The 23,378-nt window shown below is 38.0% G+C and overlaps 2 protein-coding genes across 2 annotated transcripts in view; one reads left to right on the top strand and one right to left on the bottom strand.

The window, feature by feature from the left end:
• The window catches only part of rxfp2l (relaxin family peptide receptor 2, like), a gene marked incomplete at both ends in the record, with an annotated part of 30,124 nt that extends 16,102 nt beyond the window's left edge, over positions 1 to 14,022 (bottom strand). The window contains 8 exons of the mRNA XM_079451128.1: positions 865 to 936; positions 1,263 to 1,334; positions 1,745 to 1,816; positions 3,014 to 3,085; positions 3,164 to 3,269; positions 7,883 to 7,954; positions 8,980 to 9,108; positions 13,968 to 14,022. Coding sequence (XP_079307254.1) covers positions 865 to 936; positions 1,263 to 1,334; positions 1,745 to 1,816; positions 3,014 to 3,085; positions 3,164 to 3,269; positions 7,883 to 7,954; positions 8,980 to 9,108; positions 13,968 to 14,022 — 650 coding nt within the window. The remainder of the gene's footprint in view (positions 1 to 864; positions 937 to 1,262; positions 1,335 to 1,744; positions 1,817 to 3,013; positions 3,086 to 3,163; positions 3,270 to 7,882; positions 7,955 to 8,979; positions 9,109 to 13,967) is intronic.
• A 652-nt stretch (positions 14,023 to 14,674) lies between these two features.
• Positions 14,675 to 20,335, top strand: steep1 (STING1 ER exit protein 1). The gene is made up of 7 exons (XM_079451319.1): positions 14,675 to 15,071; positions 16,434 to 16,551; positions 16,631 to 16,672; positions 17,035 to 17,179; positions 18,207 to 18,296; positions 18,388 to 18,480; positions 19,703 to 20,335. Exons 1-7 carry the CDS (start codon positions 14,948 to 14,950, stop codon positions 19,763 to 19,765), a joined length of 675 nt encoding a protein of 224 aa, XP_079307445.1. The 5' UTR covers positions 14,675 to 14,947; the 3' UTR covers positions 19,766 to 20,335.
• Positions 20,336 to 23,378: the final 3,043 nt, after the last annotated feature.

Here is a 23,378-nt window from a genome sequence, read left to right as displayed (position 1 = left end):
CGTGCATCGGGTTTCAGGGTGTAACAACATCCTCCCCGGAACGCTCGCGGCTAGATGCGCGGTTTCGGGGGCGTGGTCAAAAGCCACGCCCGCTCCGTTACCATTCTTCCCGGAGGTGCATGACGAGCTTGCCAAGTCCTGGAATGCGCCCCTTTCGGCGCGTTTCAGGCCGGAAGGCTCGGTGGCTGTGACTTCCCTGGTTGGTGGGGCGGCTAGAGGCTATGATTGACGTCCCCCGCGTGGAGCGTTCAGTCGCGGGCCACTTGTGCCCGCAGACAGCTGCCACTTGGGGGGCTCGACCTAGACTCCCGTCCAGAGCATGTAAGCTCTCTTCGACACTCGTGTCGAAGGCTTGCAGTGCTGCTGGACGAACCGCCTCCGCTCTCCACGCCATGGCGGTCCTCCGGGTTTCTCAGGCGAAAGTCCTGAAGGATTTGGACGGCGGGAAGTCCGACCCAACTCGTATGAGTGAGCTGCGTACTGCACAGACCTCACGCTACGAGCGGCGAAGGCAACACCACGTGCCCTGGGTCGGTCGATGTCCACACTGGTGGTCCAAGAGAGGCATCTGTGGCTTAGTCTTGCGCAGGTGAGCGGCGCCCAGAAGGCCCAGAAGAAGCAGTCTCTCCATCAGGGAACGGAGGTTACAGACGTAACCGAGACGTTTTCATTTGTGTCTTGGTTTTTGTTCATGTTTTCCCCATCGAGGGTCTTTGTTTAAATAAAGTTTTATTATTTAGCAAACAGCTGCCTGTTAAACTTTATTTAAACAACTAAATTTGTTTTTGGGTGAGCTGTTCCTTTAATACTATTTGAATAATATGTTAGTCTGTCAATGTCAAGCTGAAAAAACTCAGTTCTTACAAGAAAAATAAAGACTTCAGGCCTTCAAAAGACTTCTGCCGCAAAGATGATATTCTATTCTCATCCAAAATCCTAAACATGCACCAAGAGAGACAAACCGACATCAAATAAAGAACGACAAATCACTAAATATTCAAACGGTTGACCTTGATAGACGTCTAAGCATCATCTGAGCTCTTAAAGAGACAGGCTTCATTTCAATTATTCTAGATTTCACTCATACAGAGAACGAACACAGTCTGCCAAATATGTCTGAGAACAAAAGCAAGTAAACATCAAGGCAGAAAGTAGCTTAAATAAAGTTATTTGAAATAAAGTGAAAGAAGACAGATGGGACAAATTATTCCCAATTGAATAGCATTTATGATCAGTTCTTGTATGTGTGTTTTTCTACTTACAGCCACTCTAAACTGTTGAGGTCACTAAAGATCCCTGCTTTCAGAGATACAATCCTATTCTGACTCAAAAAACTGCAGAAATGGGACAGATGAAGAATGCAGATACAGAGAAAAAGAGAAAAAGAGAAGGTCACAATTGTATGATTGCATATCCCGCTCTCTCACTCTCCTCTCTCTCTCTCTCTCTCTCTCTCTCTCTCTCAAGCATTCCAATTCATTCTCTAATCATCATCAGAATGAGTCGTAATCCCCCAGCCCCATCATAACTATATGGATAAATGAAGATGATGAAAGCATCAGACTGATGTTATGAATCAGATGGGATGCTCATAATCAAACACAGGTACAATCCCACATGCTCATTTGAAGCAGAGCTGAGAAAAGATTAATAGCAAGTTGTAAATGCTGAACGATTTATATGAATGTGCACATAATATACACAGTTAATCAACTCTTCATTTACACATTATAGTTTGACTCACAGTTTACGCAAAGAGAACAATCCGAAAAATGCCTTCTTGGATATCATTTCTATGCTATTACTCTCCAAATGTCTGCAGAGAGAAAGAGAGAGTTTGAATCAATGTTTAGTTCTGGATGAGTACAGTATGTTGCATTATGTTATATTACATTATATATTTTGATGGATCAAATGCAATATTCTGCAGTCCAATATTACAAATGACAGTTAAATGGTTAAATTGACTGTGTAATAAACAATAGAATATGAAATCAGTCAGTTATTGCTGTAAATGAAACATTTGACTGTATACTGTCCATTACACATATTCTAAGTACACAATGTCTAAAAACAGTAATCTAGAGTCAAATGTCAGTGTGATTGTTAGAAGGTCGTCACATAAATATACACCTCACATCAGTTTATTGTGTTTACAGTACATAAAGATAATTCCTTTAAATATCCCAATACATTAAATTTAAAGGCTCTCAGGCTTTCCTTTACAACTGAAGAACAGGAAGAAAAGGTCAAAAGAACAATACACTGTTCTTCAGGGTTGCTCTGGGAACAGAAACATTTAAAGCTTGCCATAAATTATTTTTATTAATTATATACTTCGATCCTTTCTCGCATTAATTTCCTAATTCATGCATGAATGGGTTAAATGACAACCTTTTGAAACGTTTTCAAAGCAGTGTCTGTAATTTTTTTAATTGATTGTGACATTTGTCTGGCTATTGTTAAACTCTGAAAGGCAGGTAAAATGTCATACTGAAAGCCGGTCTTTAAAGCCACCACTGCACTTAACAGTAAATGAAGAACAGTTAGAGGATGATGGGGAGGCACATTATGATTTTTTTTGTCAGCAGATTGAAAAGCTGGAAGGACAAGTTGGGTCAGAAAAAAATGGGTGAATTATGTCCATGGATGCAGTTTAGAAGAACACAGGCGCACAGATGGCACTAGGGTCGGGGGGGCTGGCATGATCCCCTCAGATTCATAGTGACCCGATCCGTTCCCCTCACTGTCCCTATGGAGGTGGGACAGTGGTGATAAAGGTGATAAACATCTGTTAAACTGAGGATTACCGCTATGTACATTAGCCTTAGTAGTGGAGGACAGGCCAGCAGCTCCTTAATTATTTTACCATCACTGCATCACAATCAGTTCAGCCACCGACGTTTAAATAAAGCCATCTGCGCCCCAAGACGCACACACAGCTAGGTTCATTATTATAAGAGAAGAGATTTAAAAATGAAAATGACAGATGACAGAATAAAGCATTACTCACAGTCTTTCCAAGTGCCTGTAGCGGATAAACAGGTCACGAGAAAGAGATTCGATCCTGTTACTGTTGAGCTCTCTGCGGAAAATAAATGGTTAGTATATGATGAACTTCTTGTTCTGGTTGTTTTACGGTTCTCTGTGGTTTTACACTTACAGTGCTGTAACATTAGAGGACACGTCAGGAACGTGAAGGAGATTTTTGCCATTGCAGTTCACCTTCCTTCCCTCACAATGACACACATCTGGATAGACGTCTAACACTAAAAACATGCACACAAACAGGTCATTAACATTTCTGCAGGAAATTGCTGTTTAAAAAATGGTGCCTGTACGTTTTTTGCATGAAAATGTTCGGCCAAGCGATTCATTCAGACGTAGAAAAGAATAAGGCAAAAATAGCCTTATACTTGTGTGTAAGTTTGATAGTCTGTGTTTTAAATAAGTAAACTTGGAAAATGTGTGATAATAACAAATTATCTTATGTTCCACAAAAAAAGGATACGTAAATGTCAAATGTCAAAAAAATCATTTTGTAGTCAATCCGTTTTGTTTTTCCAAGTGATATCTATGTTGGACTTCTATTCATGCTTTGTTTCATTTGAAAGTTATTGTTTCCTAGTTAAATAAATTCGCCATTTTTGCTCCATTACCGATGTGTATTGATTTTAAGCTAGCTAGAAAAAATGACAGAGAAAGAAAGTCATGAGAGTACAACAAAAGAGAGAGAAATTGATTGTAGTTACCCTAGAATATAAAGATAATGTTTCCATTTTATGCATCGATTTGCGTTCCCTCAAATCTTTTCACATTCACAATCTCCATTAATGTTTAAAAACTCAAGTTGCTCAAGTTCACGTTGCCCTCTTGAGCCCATAATAGTCATGACCACTTTAATGTTTTGTTCTGGTTGAAATAAAAGCAAGTTTTCTTTAGAAGAACAGATTGACTTCATGCCTTATAGAAATCAGCAGGGAGGAACAAAAATCTGTGAGTTTTAAGTAAGGCAAAAGTGAAAATCACATATCCTATCTGAACAATTCATCATAGGACACAAACAGTCATGTCAATCATTACAATGTGGTTAGCAGAAGAAGAAAGCTAAATTAGTTAAATATGTTGAGGACAGAATTTAAGACGGATATAAAACTACTGATGGCTTCTCAAGTTTGACAGACTGGTTGCAGTTTTATCTTGTTTTGCAGCTGATTTTAAAATAGTTTATATTTGAGACTAAATATAAAGCTTAATTCCCACTGAGACATCACCCTCAGACTTCATTCACATAGACATTCATTCACTTCAAGTCACTACCTTAAGCCTGACAGAAAGCAAGTATCTGGATTTTCGAGCATAACATAGTGTGAACGTTCAGTTCCCAATTATGGGGTGTCACACCAGCTTTTTTCTGAAAAAATTCCTCTCAGATACCATGTCAAGCACTGCAGGAATAAAAGTAGGAGCACAAAACACAATAATAATAGGGTAATCCCTGTTGAAAAAAACAGCATATGCTCAAACCTGCTACCAAGCTTCAAAACATGCCTAACAAGCATATGCTGTTTTCAACAGGGTTGCATTCATGATTTTGCAAATGTGATGCTTTTCTTTGGGCTCAGAGAGTTTATGTTAATAACCACCAGTAAGAAAAAGATTTGCATTTAATAAACACACACATTGTTCTTCATCCAGATTCTTATTTTAATAATCATTTAGGCGTAGGACATCCCTGTCATTGAACACTAGCAAGGCCATGAGCTTCTGCCCCAGTGATAGCCAGCCATCATTGTCTGGTAGATGCGGTCAGAGGGACAGCAGGCCCATTTACTCAGCATGGAGTTTAGTTTCTAAGGTGAGACACGTGGCAACATGTACCAACTCCCTCTGATTCTCCAACAACTATGTCAATAAACCTTGAAAAATCTAGAACTCAAAATCGTCTGGAAATGAAAAAAAAGACCCTTGGTTACAAACACCTCAACCAGCCAAGACAAACCTTCTGAAAAACAAAGAACTCTGCCCAAAACACAATATAAAATTATATGGATTTAACGGTTACAATGGGAACTGTATTGGTTATAATGGAAAAAGGGTGTCTACTTGCAATGTGTTGCGTTTTATTGGGGGATGTTATGTGGCAGATGGGAACAAATAGAACGCCATTAAATCATATTGGAATAATGCCCCAAAGACAAGAAACAAGGATTTTTGTTGCATCTGGTTCACAATAGTATTTAATGGAAACTATTAGTGTAACGAATGCTTGACTGCAGTTCATTGTCAGGTCTAGTTGTCTTTTCTTCTTCGCTAGTTCAGACTATTGTTGTATTATATTCCATGGATGTTACCTGTTAAAGTTTAGATTTACCCGTGGATGTTACCTGTTTGTTCTCACCAGTGAATATTAAACTGTTGAACTGTACATTGCTGGTGTGCGTCATGTCCTGCCCTGGTAGTTTGACAATTAGAATTTATGTGATGTTTTCTACTGTTTTTTTAGCAGGATTATTAGCAGATCTGAATGCCTATATTTATCCAAATAGTTTAAACAAAAGCCACTTTTCTTCCGTATGACCGGTTTTAACAACTGTAAGGAACGGTAACAGCATCATTTAAGGGTACCAGTTTCTCGCTAGCTTACCATTTCAAGTTGCTGCGTGTTATTTTTTTGGAGGCTCCCTTGACGGAAATGCAATATAATATGCATAACTGTGTCTTCAGAGGTGTATAAGAACCTTAAATAATGAAGCGTCATGTTTATATTATTATTAGCTATTTCTATCTACATACACCGTGGGTCTCCCTACATAGAATCGCCATGTTGTTTCTACAGTAGCCCTAAACGGAAAAACTTCTTTACAGAATGCATTTGTCCTGTGTAAGCCTCCGTGGTGCTTTCCATACAAAGAGCTCCAGTATCATCCCTCAGTGGGAAATGAAGCCATATCTGTACCAACTGGCATGGACCGGTAGATAATGGACCGGTGACTCTGAGAAAGTGGCGATAGATCAGAGAGCTCCAGAGAACTGGACCCCTTTTTTTATTCGCAAAAGTCTAGATTAGTTTTACAACTGTGTTGTGAGCAGTTTCATATCCCTAGGCGCTCCCTCTCAGCTCACGCAGAACCTTCCCTAGAAAGCAATGGAAGGCAAGCTATCACTATCCATTAAAGCCAAGGCTCCGGGGAGACATGCTCAACAAGGAGGAAACTTGAGGGAAGAAAATAAGCTTTCATAATAAGTGCATTTGTCTTGAAAAATGTCATAGCCTTTATTTCACATCAAAACCATTTCCTAGATTTGATTTTTTTGCCGAATCAAACTGGACAAAGTACTCTAACAAAAAGTATTTAATAAAGGGGAATCAAGGCAAGGCAAGGCACACAAAAACACTATTTCCATTTACAAAATAATCACAGTTTCCTTACTCACGGCAAAGTGCGAGTTAAACTAGATTCCAGGTGGATAGTTACATTTTTTAACTGAAATAACACTGGCACAGCGGTTTAGTGAATTCATCCCTGGGTATTTGCTTGTGCAAATCTGCGGTAGGTCTCTATAGAACACAGGTCATAACAACTCCCCTCTTTTTTAGATGCTTACAACACAGGTATGTCTGTTTCATCTCTGTTCATAAACATACAGCTCATGTCTAATGTGACCCTGATCTTTATGAAGACAGCACATGGGAAGGCAGAGCAAAGAAAATCTAACGGCAAGGATCTGTCTCCTTTACACACGTGTTTGACTAGCTGATTCGTTTAATAATGTCTATAGCGGTTTTTGATTTATATGTAAAATAAGGGCCGTGGTTTACATTATTTGACGTCATATGTGAAATGTGAAATATTAAAAATTTAAAGACTACAACGGCTGTCTCACATCACACATCATTTTGCAAAAGCATAATGCCTGGCTGTACAAAATATATTTCATTACTCTCTCAGCTGCCTTTTTAATTTAACAAAAAACATAAAGTAATATTTGTGTGATGTAAATGTTTCAAATGTCCCATCCTTTCCTCTCACCCTTTCATCCAGGCAAAGTTAGGGTTGTTTGGTCAGTCTTGCAATTTGCTTAGATGTTTTATCAATAAAATAAGCACTGTGACAAATTGATTTGTTGCAGAGTTTAAAACTGTTGTTTGTGGTTTTTAAAAACAAATTGATCTTCAGAAGTGAGACAATGAACCATGTCTAATATATTCAGCAAACTAAACACATTGGCCACCGCAACCCTCTTTCTGGCACACTAAGATGAAAGAGGGAAATAAACATCTGCTTCTCTCAGTCCTTGAAGTTCCACTTCAAGAAGGATCAGATTTCTACATTATAACATGAAATATAATTAGAAATGTCTAAGGAAATGGAAAATTCTAAATTCATTTCACAGTTGTTTTCATACTCTCAATAGAATCAATGCAGTTTGGTAAAATCCCACACCTGTCCAGCCTTTCAACACTCAAAATATCATCCCCTATGATAAAACTTGATATCTTGGGAGCTGGAGCACATGTTTAGATAACAAACAAAAAGTAAACACACATAATAACAGACAGTGTGCTTATCTTATTTCTGTGGTGATAGAAGATAACAGTCAAGTGAAAGAGAACAACAAAGTAAAGCACAGGGGTCTGTTTGGTAAAAGCACTATAGGCTGCAATTCCTTGACAATGGATAGCGGGTGCAATTAAAATTCGGCCCATTTCAGCAAAAGAAGACTATTTGGAGTCTCCGGAGCCCGAGAAAGCTGCTGCTTTAGGTGGCTACCTATATACATACGCCTATGCCAAGATCCATTGGAAACACAGACTTAATGGAGAGACAGACAAATAGGAAGGGAATACAGGAGAGATACTCTAGATGTGAATACTTACTGCACTCTTTTGACTCCTGGACTCTTTTTTTCATGAAGGCATCAAACAGGTGTGGCCAACCACTGTTATCCACTGGAACACAAAACACACATTAGTGAAAGGTTCTCCTGTACTGTTTTTTTTTACCAGACTAATGATATACCTAAACATTATCCTCAAACAAACTGTAGTGAGGTGGCGGGATGAAAGCCGGGATTCGAGGCCGGTGCGTGAATGATAATGAGCATCAGCTGTACATGCACCCGTCTCGTATCACAGAGGTAATTGGGAGCAAAAGAGGACGAGCGACCGGACTGTCAGTGAGTGAGGACCTGGCCTGGATTTTAGTTGTGGTTTGTGTATGTCGTAGGGGGCTGCCGGCTGTCTATTTACGTTTTTATTTATTCAAAGTTGTTTTATGTTCGCCGGTTCCCGCCTTTTAGTATATTTAATGTGAAACATGATTTGTTGAACCAACTAAAATGTCCCCACATACCAAATAGTTTGATACATTTGTATTGTACAAGTTTTCCAAACGTTAAATATACATATTTAAAACATCAGTATGTGTCTCTATGCACATGCATGTTCATTTAAAATTCATTTAAAAATATTAGTTTGTGCATTACTTGACCAGGTCATGTGTCTGTACAGCTCCAGGAAAAATAAGGAGACCATTTCAAAATTGTTTTCTGAGATTACAATTTTTAGCTATTTTAGGTTTAGGTCAAATGAACTACTCACAACATTTTGAATAAATAAAATAGACCATGTTCATTTATATTCATTAAACATTTTTTCAGACCTCAAATAAAACCTGCAAACAAAACAAGTTCACATTCATTTTTAAGCAATACAACATTAATATCTGTACATGTATTTAGGAAAAGTTCAAATATCATCTTTATGTGATAACCTTGATTGTTATCAAAGTCTTTACATCGCTGTTGGACGACTTTATGTCACTCCTGAGGTTTGATTTTGTTGAAATTCAACAGACACTGGACTGGAATGGGCAAAATACATCTACAAATGCTGATAAAATACAAATTGGGAATGGTTTAAAAACGAATTCCGTGGCCATACATGTAGGTGAGTGCTCATGTACACATTCTCACCACAGTTCTCTTCATCTGCTCCATTAGGACAGTCCTGCTGCCCGTTGCAGTGCTGTGGCTGTGGCAAACAGATCGATAGATTCCCACATGGAAATTGACCCAATGGACACATATCGGACCCTGAAGAATCTACATACAAACAAACACATACACGGACATACAGAAACAAGGTAATGCCAAAGTGTGCTCAGACTTCTTCATTGAGGCCAACATGCATTCATATGCAGACCACCAGAAACACAGTCATCAATAAATGCAATTTTTGAAGTTCTGTTTCAGCCAGTAAACCGGCAAAACTTCCAAGATATTGATTCAATAATCACATGTCAAATTAAACTTCAGGCACTTTACAGCAATTATTTTGTACAAAAACTTTTTTTCCTTGTCTTCACTGCTTCCGTGGGTGTGGGTCAAATACCTGTACGGTACAAAAATGCAACTTTAAAATGCAAACAAACAAAATTAAAATGGAAAAAAATTCACAAGAGAAGGATTTGAAAAAAAACATGTCTTTAATGGTTAAGTGTGCAATGCCGGCTGCCTAAACTGGATTTTGAGCTGATCCATATGCCTACTCTTTGTAGTTTTTGATTCGTCATTGTTATGATGAAGTTCTGGAGGTCAGAGTTCATGATGCTGGTAGGTCACGTGACTGATGGAAGACTTTCGTTGGTAGTAACCCTGCCACCACTCGCGTGACCTCTCAGCCTCGTGACATCATAGCGCGTCTTGTTGCAAACTGATGACATCATATTGTGATGCAGGTGTGACCTTATCTCATGAAACCAAAATGTCCTTTATTAGAGTTAAGGTTTTCAAATGTTTGACCTTATCAGTTTATCTGTGAAGTTAACATCTTTATATTTAAACTGCAGATGTTTGATCACTTATGGTGCTTATAACAAAAGTATTTATTACAGTAACTATTCCACTTCTACCAGGGCTGATGTAGTAAAAATAAAATTAAACTTGAGCCTGAATGTGACAAAAATAGATTAAACTTTTTTTCCGTAAAGCTCACAGCAATTTAAATGTGATGATGCAAAAATGAAAATTCTGTCATCATTTACTCGCACTTAGATTGTTCCAAGCCTGTATACATCCCTTTGTTCTGCTAAAGACAAAGGAAGCTTTTTGGAAGAATGTCAGTGACCGAGGAGATCTCGTCCCCCATTTACTGCCATAGTAGGGAAAATAAATACTATGGGGGTCAATGGGGGACGAGATACACTTGTTTACTGACATTATTCCAAATATCTTCCTTTGTGTTTAACAGAAGAAATGTATACAGGATTGAAACAATTTGAGAGTGCGTAAATTATTTTTGGGTGAACTATCCCTTTAATGGTTTCACAACTAAAGAAAAATTTAAAAATTACTTTTAAAATAAACATACAAATACATAAATATAATATTTGAATCTGGTATCCATTGTATAATAAGCTCAACCATATTTTGAGGTCATGCCTAACAAAACCCATCAGCTTTGAAAATATTAACACAACCTCTTACTTTTTTGCTTAAATGTTTCCGTTTAAAAAAAGTATTTTTCTTATATGCCACATGCAATTATATTGCCGGATTTAAAGTACTCCAAGAGGGTATACGGTGTTGTTCACTCATTCATTCCAACGTTACTATCATATCTCATGACATCATAGATTAAAAAACAGTGGCCTTTTCTAATCGTTTTCTGCCTCATTCACACAAGTGATTTATCACTTTCCGTTCAGCATTTCTCATTCTGCTTTTTGTCTTCTCCATGATCAACTTCTCACTCTGGATGAATACAAACCACTCCAAGGCAGCAAGTGTGTCTATACACAACACATTGAGCCGGTGTCATGTACCACACCTCCACATGCTCTTTATCAAACTACAGGTCAACAAAAGTTCTCTGTCTCTTTAAATCGATCTTCTCCATTCACACATAAAGACGCACACCTGAATAATGTCTTGCTGGTACACTCTGAGGTCTGTCATTATTGGGCAGGTAAGTCAGTCACGTAGGTGTCTTCTCTGTCAAGTCTGTCTCCTCTGAACTGCACGCAACCCAATTACCTCACCTCTCCAGAACCTCATCCTTGACACTGGGATGCTCAAGTATCTCTCCCTCACACGCATACAAACACGTCTGTGTGCACATCGTCTCACACATGCACAGATGATCTTTATTATCATTTTAAAGGTAACTAAGACAGATGGAGAGAGTGAAACAGATAAAGTTAAATCTTTCTAGCTGTGTAGCTTTGAAACTGAGAGATGTGTTTGTCTCACCACACACACACACCCATACATCCTTAAGGATAATCGATATAATTCAGTGAAACTGTTTAGTGATCAATGAGAGACTGTCTTGAAGGCATTGTTGCACATGAACACATTAAAACACGCACACACACACACAACAGTTGCACAGATATACAGATAATTTTGTGCAATAATGATTACACATACTTAATTGTGTCATTTTATGTGTGTATAATGTAGCATGGAAGAGGTGGGGAGACAAAACTATTTTCAATTATTGAAAATTAAATTAATTCACAGTATTTAGGAGAAATTATCTTATACTTATCCTATGCGTCTTTACTTGGCATTCTTGGCATATCCTCAACTTTTTAATTCTCTGCCTCAAGTTTTCAACCGATTTAGTTGTGTTTTTTAAACTCTCATTATCTCAGTCAACAAAATTGTTCAATTCTTCTGAACCCATCTGGTTTAAGGCTAGAAGTTTTCGACTGGCAATTACACACTTTAAAACTTTTCTCACAGATTTCACTTGACGTCTCATTGTGAGAACCTTTTCATGCTAAATCACTGCATTCTGTTATGACAAAACACTTCATTCTCTTTTACTCTAGTAAATGAGACACCTATTAAGAATTCAACTTACCTTTAAGACTAATCGATTCTGTTAGGAGGTCATTTGAGTCAGATGCTCCCATGATGTCCCATCAATTAAATAATGCTCTGGTGAGTTTGAGGAGCCTTACTAATTACGAATTGACTTCAAACAAGGTTTCTAACCAAATCTTAAAATAGAAGTTGTAGTCTTTAATGGAAAGGATGTCCAGGTGATTACAGAGTAAACAAGATATCACAATTACCTAAACATCTGATTCTGCAGACATTTCAGTATTCATTACCATCATGTTATTCATTCGCCGTGAAGAAAACTGAACAGCACACCCCTGCATAAAACTCCTTTTCAAAAACAACACCACTTCTTGTTATGTGGTTCTTAAAATATACATCATTGAACAGTACTTTTAGAATATATTGTAAACATAGTTTGGCCGAATTTGTATGTGTTCCGAAAACATAATGCTGAATACCTACAGTAGAATCTCATCCTAATAATGTATAGTGAGAGTATTACACTTAGGGCAGGTTTGATGGATTCAATAAACTTTCAAGCATTAAAGGGATGGATGATGCATTCTGGACACAGACTATGATAGATGATTAATTATTAAAGATGACAGAAGTCACATTGTTAATGGAGACATATAGAAAGAGAACGAAAGCAGGTGAGAGAAAGAGTGAAACGTGTCTATCAATTAACTGGATATATCCTATGTTCTTCGTGTTTTTTTATTTATTTTGTTAATGATGTTTTTATTAGCGATGCACCGATTCCATTTTTTAAAGGCTGTGTACAAGTACTGAAATATATTATTACCGATACCTGCCTTTTCAGAACACAGTGAGACTAATAAAAAATAGAATACCTTCACAATGACAAACAACTCTACTTTAAAAACAAAAAATAAAATAATTGTATGTGCTTGTTCACATTTCAGTGAGTTCTATATGGGCTTAGTATCGGCCCGAGCATTCCTAGTTTTTATTGATTATAGCTATTCTTTGCACTTTACCTGTCAAGTATACATTGTATAGGCTATTTTGGCTTTTTTACCTTATCTACATTTGCAGTGTTGTTGTTATTGATTTGCACTGTTTTGTTGCCTTTCTCATGTAAATGCTTTGACAATAAAGTGTACATTATGAGCATTAAATAAAGCCTTAAATAAAAACAAATAAACTTCTTTGCTGTAAGTGGATCTTTGGACAGGTGAATATGTTACATTTCAAAACCTTTGGGAATTTTGTACCGTGTGTATGTGTGTGAGTATCAGCATGTGTGTATCTTTGTCCATCAATCTTCTAAGGTCTCCTCAATAATTCAAAAAACACACATCCTCACTCTCTGTAACACGCACACATTTTGCACCAATTCTCAAGAGATACTTTTAGACCCACCAACAGATCTAAAAAGAGAATTCACCTATTAAGCATCACAGGTAACTCATAATCACCAAATTATTACACAAGCTTTTTACACAGTCCTACACCATAACCAAACAATTACACCAAGTTTACAGCATTAAAGTAACATAGAAAAAAATGCACAAATAACACCTTTTCACAGTTGCAAAAACTGTGCAGCCAGAAAAATGCAGACTATTCCCTACTCAGCTCTGACAAAAGTGCCTGATGAACAGGGTTCTTCCAACATTTCCCCTGCGTTTTTTCAAGATCTCACCTCTATTACTGCGGCGCAATGCCATATGAACGTCTAATTATAACAATTAAAAGGTCTGTTCCAAACAAGCACATGCAGCTGTATAAAGCCAGTTTACCAAACGTATTAATTCAATTAGACGAACGAATGATCTGCAAAACTGATAAAGACCAATAAAAACACCCACATGCCTGGCTAAAGGTGTGCCTTATTCAATAGATGCGTTCATTCTTTCATTCATCTGCACAGGTGTTCATTAACACATTTGTGAAGCTGCACCACATACACACACAAGAGACAGAATGAAAGAGAACAAGACTAAGCAAGCCGAGTAAAGGAAAAGCAAAAGAACAACTATCTTCTGAGATCACAGTGTGGTTACCTGTGTTTAAAACAAGAAAGCCACGAGAGAGATACGGTGCGAGGAAAAAGATAAAGTGCGGGTAAAAAAGTGCCTTACCTGAAAGAAAAGCGAGGGAAAGGGAGAGAGAAGAGAGGAGGAGAGGAGAAAGCATGATGCGTGGTGTTCTGAGAGGAAAGTATGTATCACTAAGGCTGCTTGTCCCTGATCCGAGCAATGAAGAGAGAGAGAGGGAGAGAGAGAGAGAGAGAGAGAGAGAGAGAGATATTAATCACACAAATTTAGACATCACATCATAGCATCACTGCTAAACCAACCCAGCAGGATTTCTAACACACATGTGTGCTTGCTTAAGGAGACCCATGTGCTCTGTCTATTATTTAAGGCATCCCGTTGTTATGTTCAATTGTAACTCTGTGAGTCTTCTCAAGAATATTTTACTGTGTTTGTGTAAGCGGTGAGTGATTGTGTATTCAAGGTAGGAGTGCTTTATTATATAATATATGTTTGCTAAACAAACCAAATAGAAGCGTACACAATAATAGCCTACTTTTACCCACTAGAACTAAAGAATCAACTAACGGTATTATTCAATCATTCATATCCAAACGCTTTCCACAATTTTTTTTATTTAATTTTTTTATTCAGTATTAACAATATAATACAACAACATCTGTTTATGCCAGGGTTGATACATAAAATACACTACTAAAAAAGGCATACAAGACAAACAATAACCACAAAATAAAATAAAAAATAAAACGAGACCAAATTACATAAAAGCGTGCAAATTAAACATATTTAGAGAGTACAAGATCGGTCTTAATAGCCTTTCTATTTTTAAGACCTCTTACAGTGGTGTGAGCTTTTCACACTTTGTAGGGCGATTCTCCGATTTTCACCATACGGGTTGAGTAGAGTACTGTTAACATCCACAGCGCCATCTAGAGGACAAAATATGCGCGGACTGCCCTTAAGTCACGCCGAACCACGTCATCACCAGTCGACGGCAGTACCGCGAACAAGCGTCAAACGAGATATTACATTCCGCCTTTTTTTTAAGTAAACGGAAATCAAATATGCCCAAAGTCGTGTCTCGGAGCGTTGTGTGCTCGGACACCCGTGACCGGGAGGAGTATGACGACGGGGAGAAACCCCTGCACGTGTACTACTGTCTGTGTGGCCAGATGGTTCTGGTTTTGGGTAAGTAGCGGCATCACAACAGTCTCGATCGAAAACGAACCCCGTAGTTGCATGTTTTCCGGTCCAAAGCGAGTAGACTGCTTTTAGATAAACAAACAATTGACCGTGTTCCCAATGTCTGTTCTATGCTTCTACCGCCGCGACACACAATTGTTTAAAGTTGGCTTAGTTTGTAAAGCATTGCATTAGTCCTCTGACCTCACCGCGTTCTCACTGTTTACGTCACGGAGCGGCGGTGCGACACATCTTAAATGTGTGAACAGGGAAACCCTTTTAGAGGACTTGGACTGATCTTTCCCACCACATTGCCGTGACCCGATCAGCATCACTTATCCGGTGCCAGTTTAGACGTCTGGCGCTCGAAAATGTGTTGTCCTTTAGTTTGGTCTGGGGACGTGATATAAGACAACGCAATGTTAGTTTGGCACAGTAATGTCTGTGAGTTCTCCAGAGTCTTTTGAAAGTGTCCGTCTAAATGGCAAAGCTTATGGAAAGACATCCGTCGACATGGATTTCAGAATATGTCTGTTCTCTGACACAAAAACAAGCATAATAAAACATGCAGTAAGTGAAGGGCAACACTTGTGTAATATATATTTTGACATGGTGTCGCCTGAACTACTTTACTAAAGAGAGTCCCTGCCAATACTGCAAGTGACCAACCCTACTAATTTCGACCTGGTTCTTAAAAGATCTCAGTCCACAGAGTCCAAATTAGCCGTGTTATATCATCGTGTACTGCTTAAAGCAAAATGTGATTTGCTCATTTAATAATCTCACAGCATGATTTCCTGAAACTCCCATTAATGTTGGATTGGTGTAGAATCATGTCATTAATTATTGGCTTGGGCTGCCTTGAGACTCTCTCTTTCTGTTCCAGCACAGTTGTAAGCTTCTTGAAATTCTCACTCATTTATTCGCTTCAGCAAGGGTGTGATTATGAAAAATAGCACACTGACTTGAAATGTAATCAGAACACAGGGATAATTAACAGCTGCTGTTCTGCCTTTTATTTTTATGGTGTTCTGCATGTGGTTTCCCTCTGTGGAAACTAAATGAGTGTGACTAGAAGTGCTCTGTATGCTATTTTTATTTATCATTATTGAAAGTAAGTGTCATAAAGCTTAATAATTTCAAAGTTTAAGTTTAGGCCAAATTTACAGCTCAACATAAAGACCTAGAAAGGTCTGGTTTGTCATTTAATGTTGGTCTGTTGAATAATAAAGAAAGAAATAAAATCAAGAAAAAATATTTGATGATGCAGCAATAAGCTGTCTGGGATACCTTTATGCATGCCTCAGTTTGACTTCTGTACTTGTGAGAATACAATAGAGATCCTTAAAACCCTGTGTTCCTTTTTAGACTGTCAACTAGAGAAGTTACCCATGAGACCACGGGACAAAGCCAGAGTGATTGATGCAGCCAAACATGCCCACAAGTTCTGCAAGGTGGACGAAGATGAGACCGTGTACTTAAAAAGGTGCTTCTAAATATAGGTTTAAGTTTTACACTGCACGATTGTTTCAATTTCACTAACCACTGTATGTATCTGCCTGCAGGTCGGAGGGCATCGAAAGGCAAGTTCGCAAAAAATGTGGAAAGTAAGTGAGACACGTACCATGTAAACTAAATAATCAATGCCCTTTTGGCCTAATATCCCTTTATACATGAGCATGCACTTATAAGCATATAACAAGAACAGCCGGTCCTTCTGCCTGATAGGCTGAGATTCTGCTTATCACAATGACAACTAGGTCATGCTGTGGCCCAGGTGCTTGATGTCAAAGCTTAGTGAAAGATTGCGATTAGGGGGGTGTTTTGTTTGTAGATTCTGTTAATTATGTGGGATCTCAGCATCTTTAGTAAGTTTGAGTCCGCTGATCTCAATGTTCTCCTTTGTCAGCACTGAAGGAAGTTTCTGTTAAAGAGCATTTTAACTATTTTATTTGTGTGTGTTTTGTAGGTGCGGTTTGCTATTGTTTTATCAGCATCATATGAAAAGCAACCCAGTGACGTTCATTGTGGATGGAGCGCTGGTAAAGTTTGGCCAGAGCTTTGGCAACACAAATGTATACAGTCAGAAACAAGAGGCGCCCAAGAAAGTCAGGGTAAGATTTATTGATTTATTTTACAACAAATTGGGAAATCTGGAAATTACAGGAGCTTGTGCATGTTAAGGAGTGTTCATTCATGAGTAGGGTTGGGTATCGTTTTAATCGTAGCGATTCCGGTTCTGCTTAACGAATCTGGTTCTTGTTGATTCCCTGTTCCGATTCCAATATTTTCTTGGGGAGCGAAAAAATAGCAAATACTTAAAGAAAAATGACTTTACCTTTTATGCCACATTTAGGCTATAACCAGCTGTAAATGTTTACTGTGGCAATTCGTCAAATAATTAAATAAATAAGACTTCCATTAAGGAAAAATCAGAAGCAATTACAAACCAAAACTTTTTAAGTATAACACAAAAATACAATGGAGAACGTCCATTATCCGTACAATTATTTGTGAATAAAGTACTAAATTAATTTATTTTTTAAAAAGTGATTGAATTAATATTTCAAATGAATATCATTTTAAATAAACTAGAACATAACTTAAAAAGTAACTTTATGATTGTCTTTTCCTCTCACATCTGTATTTTGTACCGGAGTGTGAGACGCTGCTATTGCTGCTAATATTAGCTGTATGTGGTGTGTTGTAGCAGGAGGATTTGAGGCTGGTAGACTTCCTCCCTTGCACAAAATATCTTAACCTCATGTATTGCTTGTGGCAACACTATCATCTTTTTTCCCAAAGTTTAACAGGCACATCGTGCCGATGGTAATGAACAACGCATGTGCGTAATGAGATAAGGTCCTTGTCGCAGGTCCTGGCAGACAGATACAACTGTAAATGCTCAATGCCGTTCACGAGTGACTGAAAAAGTCAGGAATCGATAAACAGAACGGAATTGTGCACATCCTATCGAATCCCCGGTTCTTTGAAATCGGTTCTAAAATGGAACCAGTTCTCGATACCCAACCGTATTCGTAAGGCATGGGTGAAGAAAAAGAATGGAACAAAAATATTTACCTAATAAAGTAATGGGGTGTTTAAAGTAAAAGTGCAAAATAAAATGTGTGTATGTTATAGGTTATGATGACAAAGCGCACCAAAGACATGGGCAAGTTCAGCTCTGTTACCGTCTCGACCATCGATGAGGAAGAGGAGGAGATTGAAGCCGTAAGTTTCTGCTCATCAGTGCTGACTCATCACTTACATCATGTCGCTTTGTTAAAGAGCTGTCATTGATTGTGATTGGTTTGTCCTACAGCGGGAGGTGGCAGACTCTTATGCCCAGAATGCCAAAGTGATTGAAAAGCAGCTGGAGAGGAAGGGAATGAGCAAGAGAAGACTACAAGAACTGGTATGAACACACACACACACACACACCGTGAGATGAAAGTAAAGGCCATGTGTATTCCTGCTTTGCAGAATGAAACCGTGAATAGATTCTGCAAAGTTTATTACGAAGTACATTTGAATTAAACTTGACAGAGATCCCTCACAGACACACACAGACACAACCCTTTTTAAATCTTATTTACAGTTGATACATACATTTACTATCAAAGTAAAGAGAACCATGGAGATAAGTAAACACTGTACAGTAAATATATATAATGTACAAACATTGGGTCGTTCTACAGTGCAATGTTATCTGGTACCAACATCTGTGTTAGATGAGCCGATATCCAGTGGCTATCCAAGCCATACAGCTGTTTGCATACCTGAAATTATTGAATCGCCTGTGTTTTGTACATGTTTGTTCTAAATTCAGAGTTGGTGTCTTCTAACTTTTTTTTTGTCAATGCTAATTTATTAAAATTATTTACATAATAGACCGTAGCAGGTGTCTTACGCAGAACACAATATATTCACATTACACATGATCTACATGTCATCACAAAAGACATAACTGACTGGGTTTAATACTTACCAGTAATGTGAATTTTGAAGTGTACAGTATTTGATGATGCAGACATGCATGACCTTTGACAACCTTGTGTCTATGACCACAAGATTGACTGATCTGAGACACATTGGGCGTTTTTCAATGTACGTAGCATTGACCATTTTGATCACCTGGATGTAAATTCCAGGTACAAATGCGGTCAGACATCTATACTGTTTACAGAACACAGCAACTAAGAAAACGTAATAACTATTAGGCTGTGGATATAGCTTTGTGAACTACTAGACGAGCAACAATAACTGCAGCTGAGCAGGATGGAGAAAATTTTGCATATGTAGGCAAGTGAAAGATTGCAGGAGGACATGCTGAGTTTGTTTGAAGTTTGGCTTCTTTTGGACTTCATATACACTATAAAAAACACTTGAGCTCATTCAAGATTTGGGTGCACAGCAAAACAGAGACGATGTTAAAGTGTTTTGTTTATCAATGAGGAAGGTGAATAAAGAACGACGGTGGATTACAATGCAGTGTTTTTACATTGTCTTAAAAATATAGAAAATGGCAATATTGTTGTATGGAGATAGTTTGAGGATGTGGCATCATAAGCTCAATGTGAAAAATAAAATCACAGGGGGTGTATGTTTTTTTAAATGCTCTTGATCTCTCTCCACAGGCTGAACTTGAAGCTAAGAAGGCCAAGATGAAGGGAACCCTCATTGACAACCAATTCAAATAAAGTCTGTGTGTGTATGAGAGAGCAAATGAGTTTTGATGTATGTGTGGAGCTGCGTCAGAGTATTTGTGCAATAGGGTGTATGAAGGGGCATGGGGTATTTGGTGTATTTTTTTATTACATTTCCTGTAAAACTTTTTGAATCTTAAGTAAAAACAACTGAACAAAACCTATCCTTCCAGAATTACTTTTGTGAGATACGTGCAAAGATGTCTGTAGACGGTTTCATCGGATGCATGCGCCTGGCCAAAAGTAACTTAAATCTGTGTTTGGTTAGAATATAACAGTTTGTTTTATTTTTAATTTATATTAATTTAAATTAATATTTTGTTGTATATTCATTGTATTGACCCTCTGGCACTCTTCGTTTAGGGGTCACACTTGGCTTTAAGTATTTGGCGGTCAAAAGTGACCGAAGCCTTAATTTAAAAAAAATTCCAGGAAAGTTGATGTTATACATTTTGTCTTTTGTTAAGCATTTTTAGAGAATTTGATGGTACTTTTTAATATTTAGGCAATAATTATTACCCATATTTTCCCACTGAAAACAATAAACAATTTTTTATATATTTTTAAATAATCTTTCAATGAATGCATTATTTTAGGTTAAAACCGAGACTGGGCTATTAAAACCAAATTTTTTCTTAGAGCCTTCTGGTTGTAAAAACACTTTTCTGTAGTGCACTGTATACAGGGCTCTGCAAATTTCTTTTATGGAGGATTTATTACCTCTGTGGGGACATGGAGAAAGTCTGACCTGTATTAAAGACGAACAATGTGGAAATAACATTTAACACAGAAGATAAATATACGTATAGTTAAACATCAAGAACAGCTATATACACTTCAAAACAAAATCTAAGGCCGGAGGAAACATTACAACTATTCAAATTTTTCGCTGGTGGATCGGAACCAGATTGTAAGTACTGCTTTAAAATGCCAAAACAAGAAACGGGAGCCAGAGACAAAAATAAACAGTAGGCAATTTATTGAAAACTATATTTAAACTCAAACAGGCTATTCAAAAGTTTAAGCTAAAAGTGTCAAAAATGGACTTGTCAGATTCTTGTTTATGCGACTGTTTCCAGGAGGCTGGTGGTTATGTTTCTCCATGTGGTGAAGATCGCTTCATGAATGGTACCACGCTCTGGAACTGACGTCCGTTTTTGTAAACATCCCTTTCCATCCATCCACCCACAAACGTTCTCAATGGGATTTAGATCAGGGGGACATGCAGGATGGTACAAAGGAGTGACGTTTAAGAAGTCCTTTGTCTGGCGGGCATTGTAAACCGCAGCGTTGTCCTGTTGAAAGACAGAATCCTTACCGCATAGACGAGGGCTCTCAGTCAAGAGGAATGCCTGCTGCAACATGCCCACATAGCCAGCCTGCCCAACCTGAGAATCAGAGAATTCAACTTTTTCCACCTGTCAGTGTCTCATGTTTGGTGCTCCCTTGCAAATTCCAAACTGGTTTGTGGCGTGGAAGAAGTGGCTTTTGAAGACGTTGTTGGTTCTTGAAACCCTTTTCTCACAGATGCTGTCTTCTGGTTATTGGGCTGCAGTCAGCATCAGTAAGGGCCTTAATTTGGGTTGAGGATCGCCCTATGTCTTCACAGACAGCCCGTCGGATCCTCCGGCTCAGTGCAGGTTTTATTTTTTTGGGGTCAACCACTTGATCTCCTTCCTCCTCTATTGTCTTTGCTCACTGTATTATAACTGATTCATCTGGAGCTGCAAGCAAACAACATCATGACAATGCTGATTGGCTGATCACACCACAAAAAGCATTTCCAAGTTTAAAAAAAATATATTTGCTGTTTATTATAGATGTCAAAGAAACATGTTTTTTTTGCAGCCAGATTATGTTTATAGCACCCCTCAAGTTCCTTGTTCTAAATCCGACTGCTCCACAATTTTAATTGTGTCCTTCAACCCAGCCGTGTGTCAGCCTTGTATACATGATCAGTTCTCTTGGAAAGATTGATCATGCTGATGACTGAATCTCTGAGCATCTGATTAAAGGGTTGCCATGTGGATGGAAGGTTAATGGAACCTCTGGAGAATGATGTTGCACACACCTGCATGAAGACTGATATATGCGTTTGCACATTTGGAGCAGTGTTCCTCTGTCATATTGAGAGGTCTGTGATAAATGTCTCGATTCTGGATCATTAAACAGTTCATGAGCATTATTTCACATCTGCACAGTCCCCAGTGTGGTATTGTACCTGCACACGTGCAGTTAATCGCCTCTCATGCTGGCCAGGCATCATACCAGACCATAGGCAATCGACTCAGCTGCTGCCTTTTGACTGGATGAGTAAATTCTGGGTTTCAACAAAAAAAGTGCTCTTTATGGTGTGCTGTCTATTCTGTTTATCATAATAATACATTACAACAACTATCATCTTTACTATCTTTACTATTTACTGCATCATCAAGCATGCTTTTCAAATCAGAGATGCACACAGATTAATCCCAGGCGGCTACAGACTTGCCATGCATCCATCACAGGATAGTACATTGTTCATTTAGAGTAACTGTGTGGAAAATGACTGAAAAACTCCAGGTTTCAAATGTTCCTAAATTACTGGTAACAGCAGGAAATAGTCAGTCTGATTTGATTTACTTTCTCTGTATTTCACTCTTCTGAATGCTGGTGGTGAAAGATTCTCATCCACTTAAAGGGATAGTTAATCAAAAAATGAACATTCTGTCATAATTGAATCACCCTCTTTTCATTTCAAACATGTTTGACTATCTTTCCTCTGCAGGACACAAATGATGATATTTTAAAGAATGTTGGTACCTGAACAATTTTGGTACCCATTGACTTGCATTGGTTTTGTGTTCATACAATAGATGTGCCATTGTTCAGTTATCAATAATTTTTTGTGAAAATTATGACAGAATCTTCATTTTTGGGTGAACTATATTCCTTTGATTTTTAAAAGCAAATGGAAATAAGATGCCATAGTAAGGTGTTGTGATATTACACACTTTTAATACTCATAGCACACATTTCAGCTGTTTTAACAGTAAGTTAATTTAATATTTTACACCGTCATTCAGCAAAGTGACATTTATTAACATTATTAGTATTTTGAAATGTTATTTATGTTGAATTGTGAATTAGACATCGTAATTGAGCTGTGTTGGTTTAAAGGTACAGTGATAGGTTTACAGTCTGAGCAGCTTTTTGGAAGATCATCTTTTTAAATGTAAATGAGCATTTATTGCTTAAAATGTTACTTATACTGCTTTAGTGGCATAGCGCAAGTGTCTGTGATTAAATCTACAGTTTTATTGTCAGTGTTTTATAATGACCTGTGTAGTTAGGTGCGTGGTGCGGTAACGTACACTGGCTCCCCCTCACCACTGTGCTTCTCACCCTTCAGCTTCACATAAATATGTAAATAATACATATTTGCCCATCACATAGTGAGACAAGAAACACAAATATGACATTTCTGTCTCTGTAGGAGAGCACTATTTGTGCGTGTTGGTTAAGGTTAATGTGTGATTATTTTAAACAGATTGAAATGTGCCATTGGAAGATATAGCAAACAAAGAAACGAATGATCGTAATGCGATCATAAGAGTGTTTATACGCT

The sequence above is a fragment of the Barbatula barbatula genome, assembly GCF_947034865.1.
Source record: "Barbatula barbatula genome assembly, chromosome: 2".
Classification (NCBI taxonomy): Eukaryota; Metazoa; Chordata; class Actinopteri; order Cypriniformes; family Nemacheilidae; genus Barbatula; species Barbatula barbatula.
Note: the sequence above shows the minus strand (reverse complement) of the source record. Positions and strands in the feature narration are given on the sequence as shown.

Coding starts and splice junctions, on each gene's coding strand:
- steep1 (XM_079451319.1), top strand. CDS start 14,948: ATGCCCAAAGTCGTGTCTCGGAGCGTTGTGTGCTCGGACACCCGTGAC. Junction 16,552..16,630: donor GAGACCGTGTACTTAAAAAG/GTGCTTCTAAAT, acceptor ATCTGCCTGCAG/GTCGGAGGGCATCGAAAGGC. Junction 18,481..19,702: donor AGAGAAGACTACAAGAACTG/GTATGAACACAC, acceptor CTCTCTCCACAG/GCTGAACTTGAAGCTAAGAA.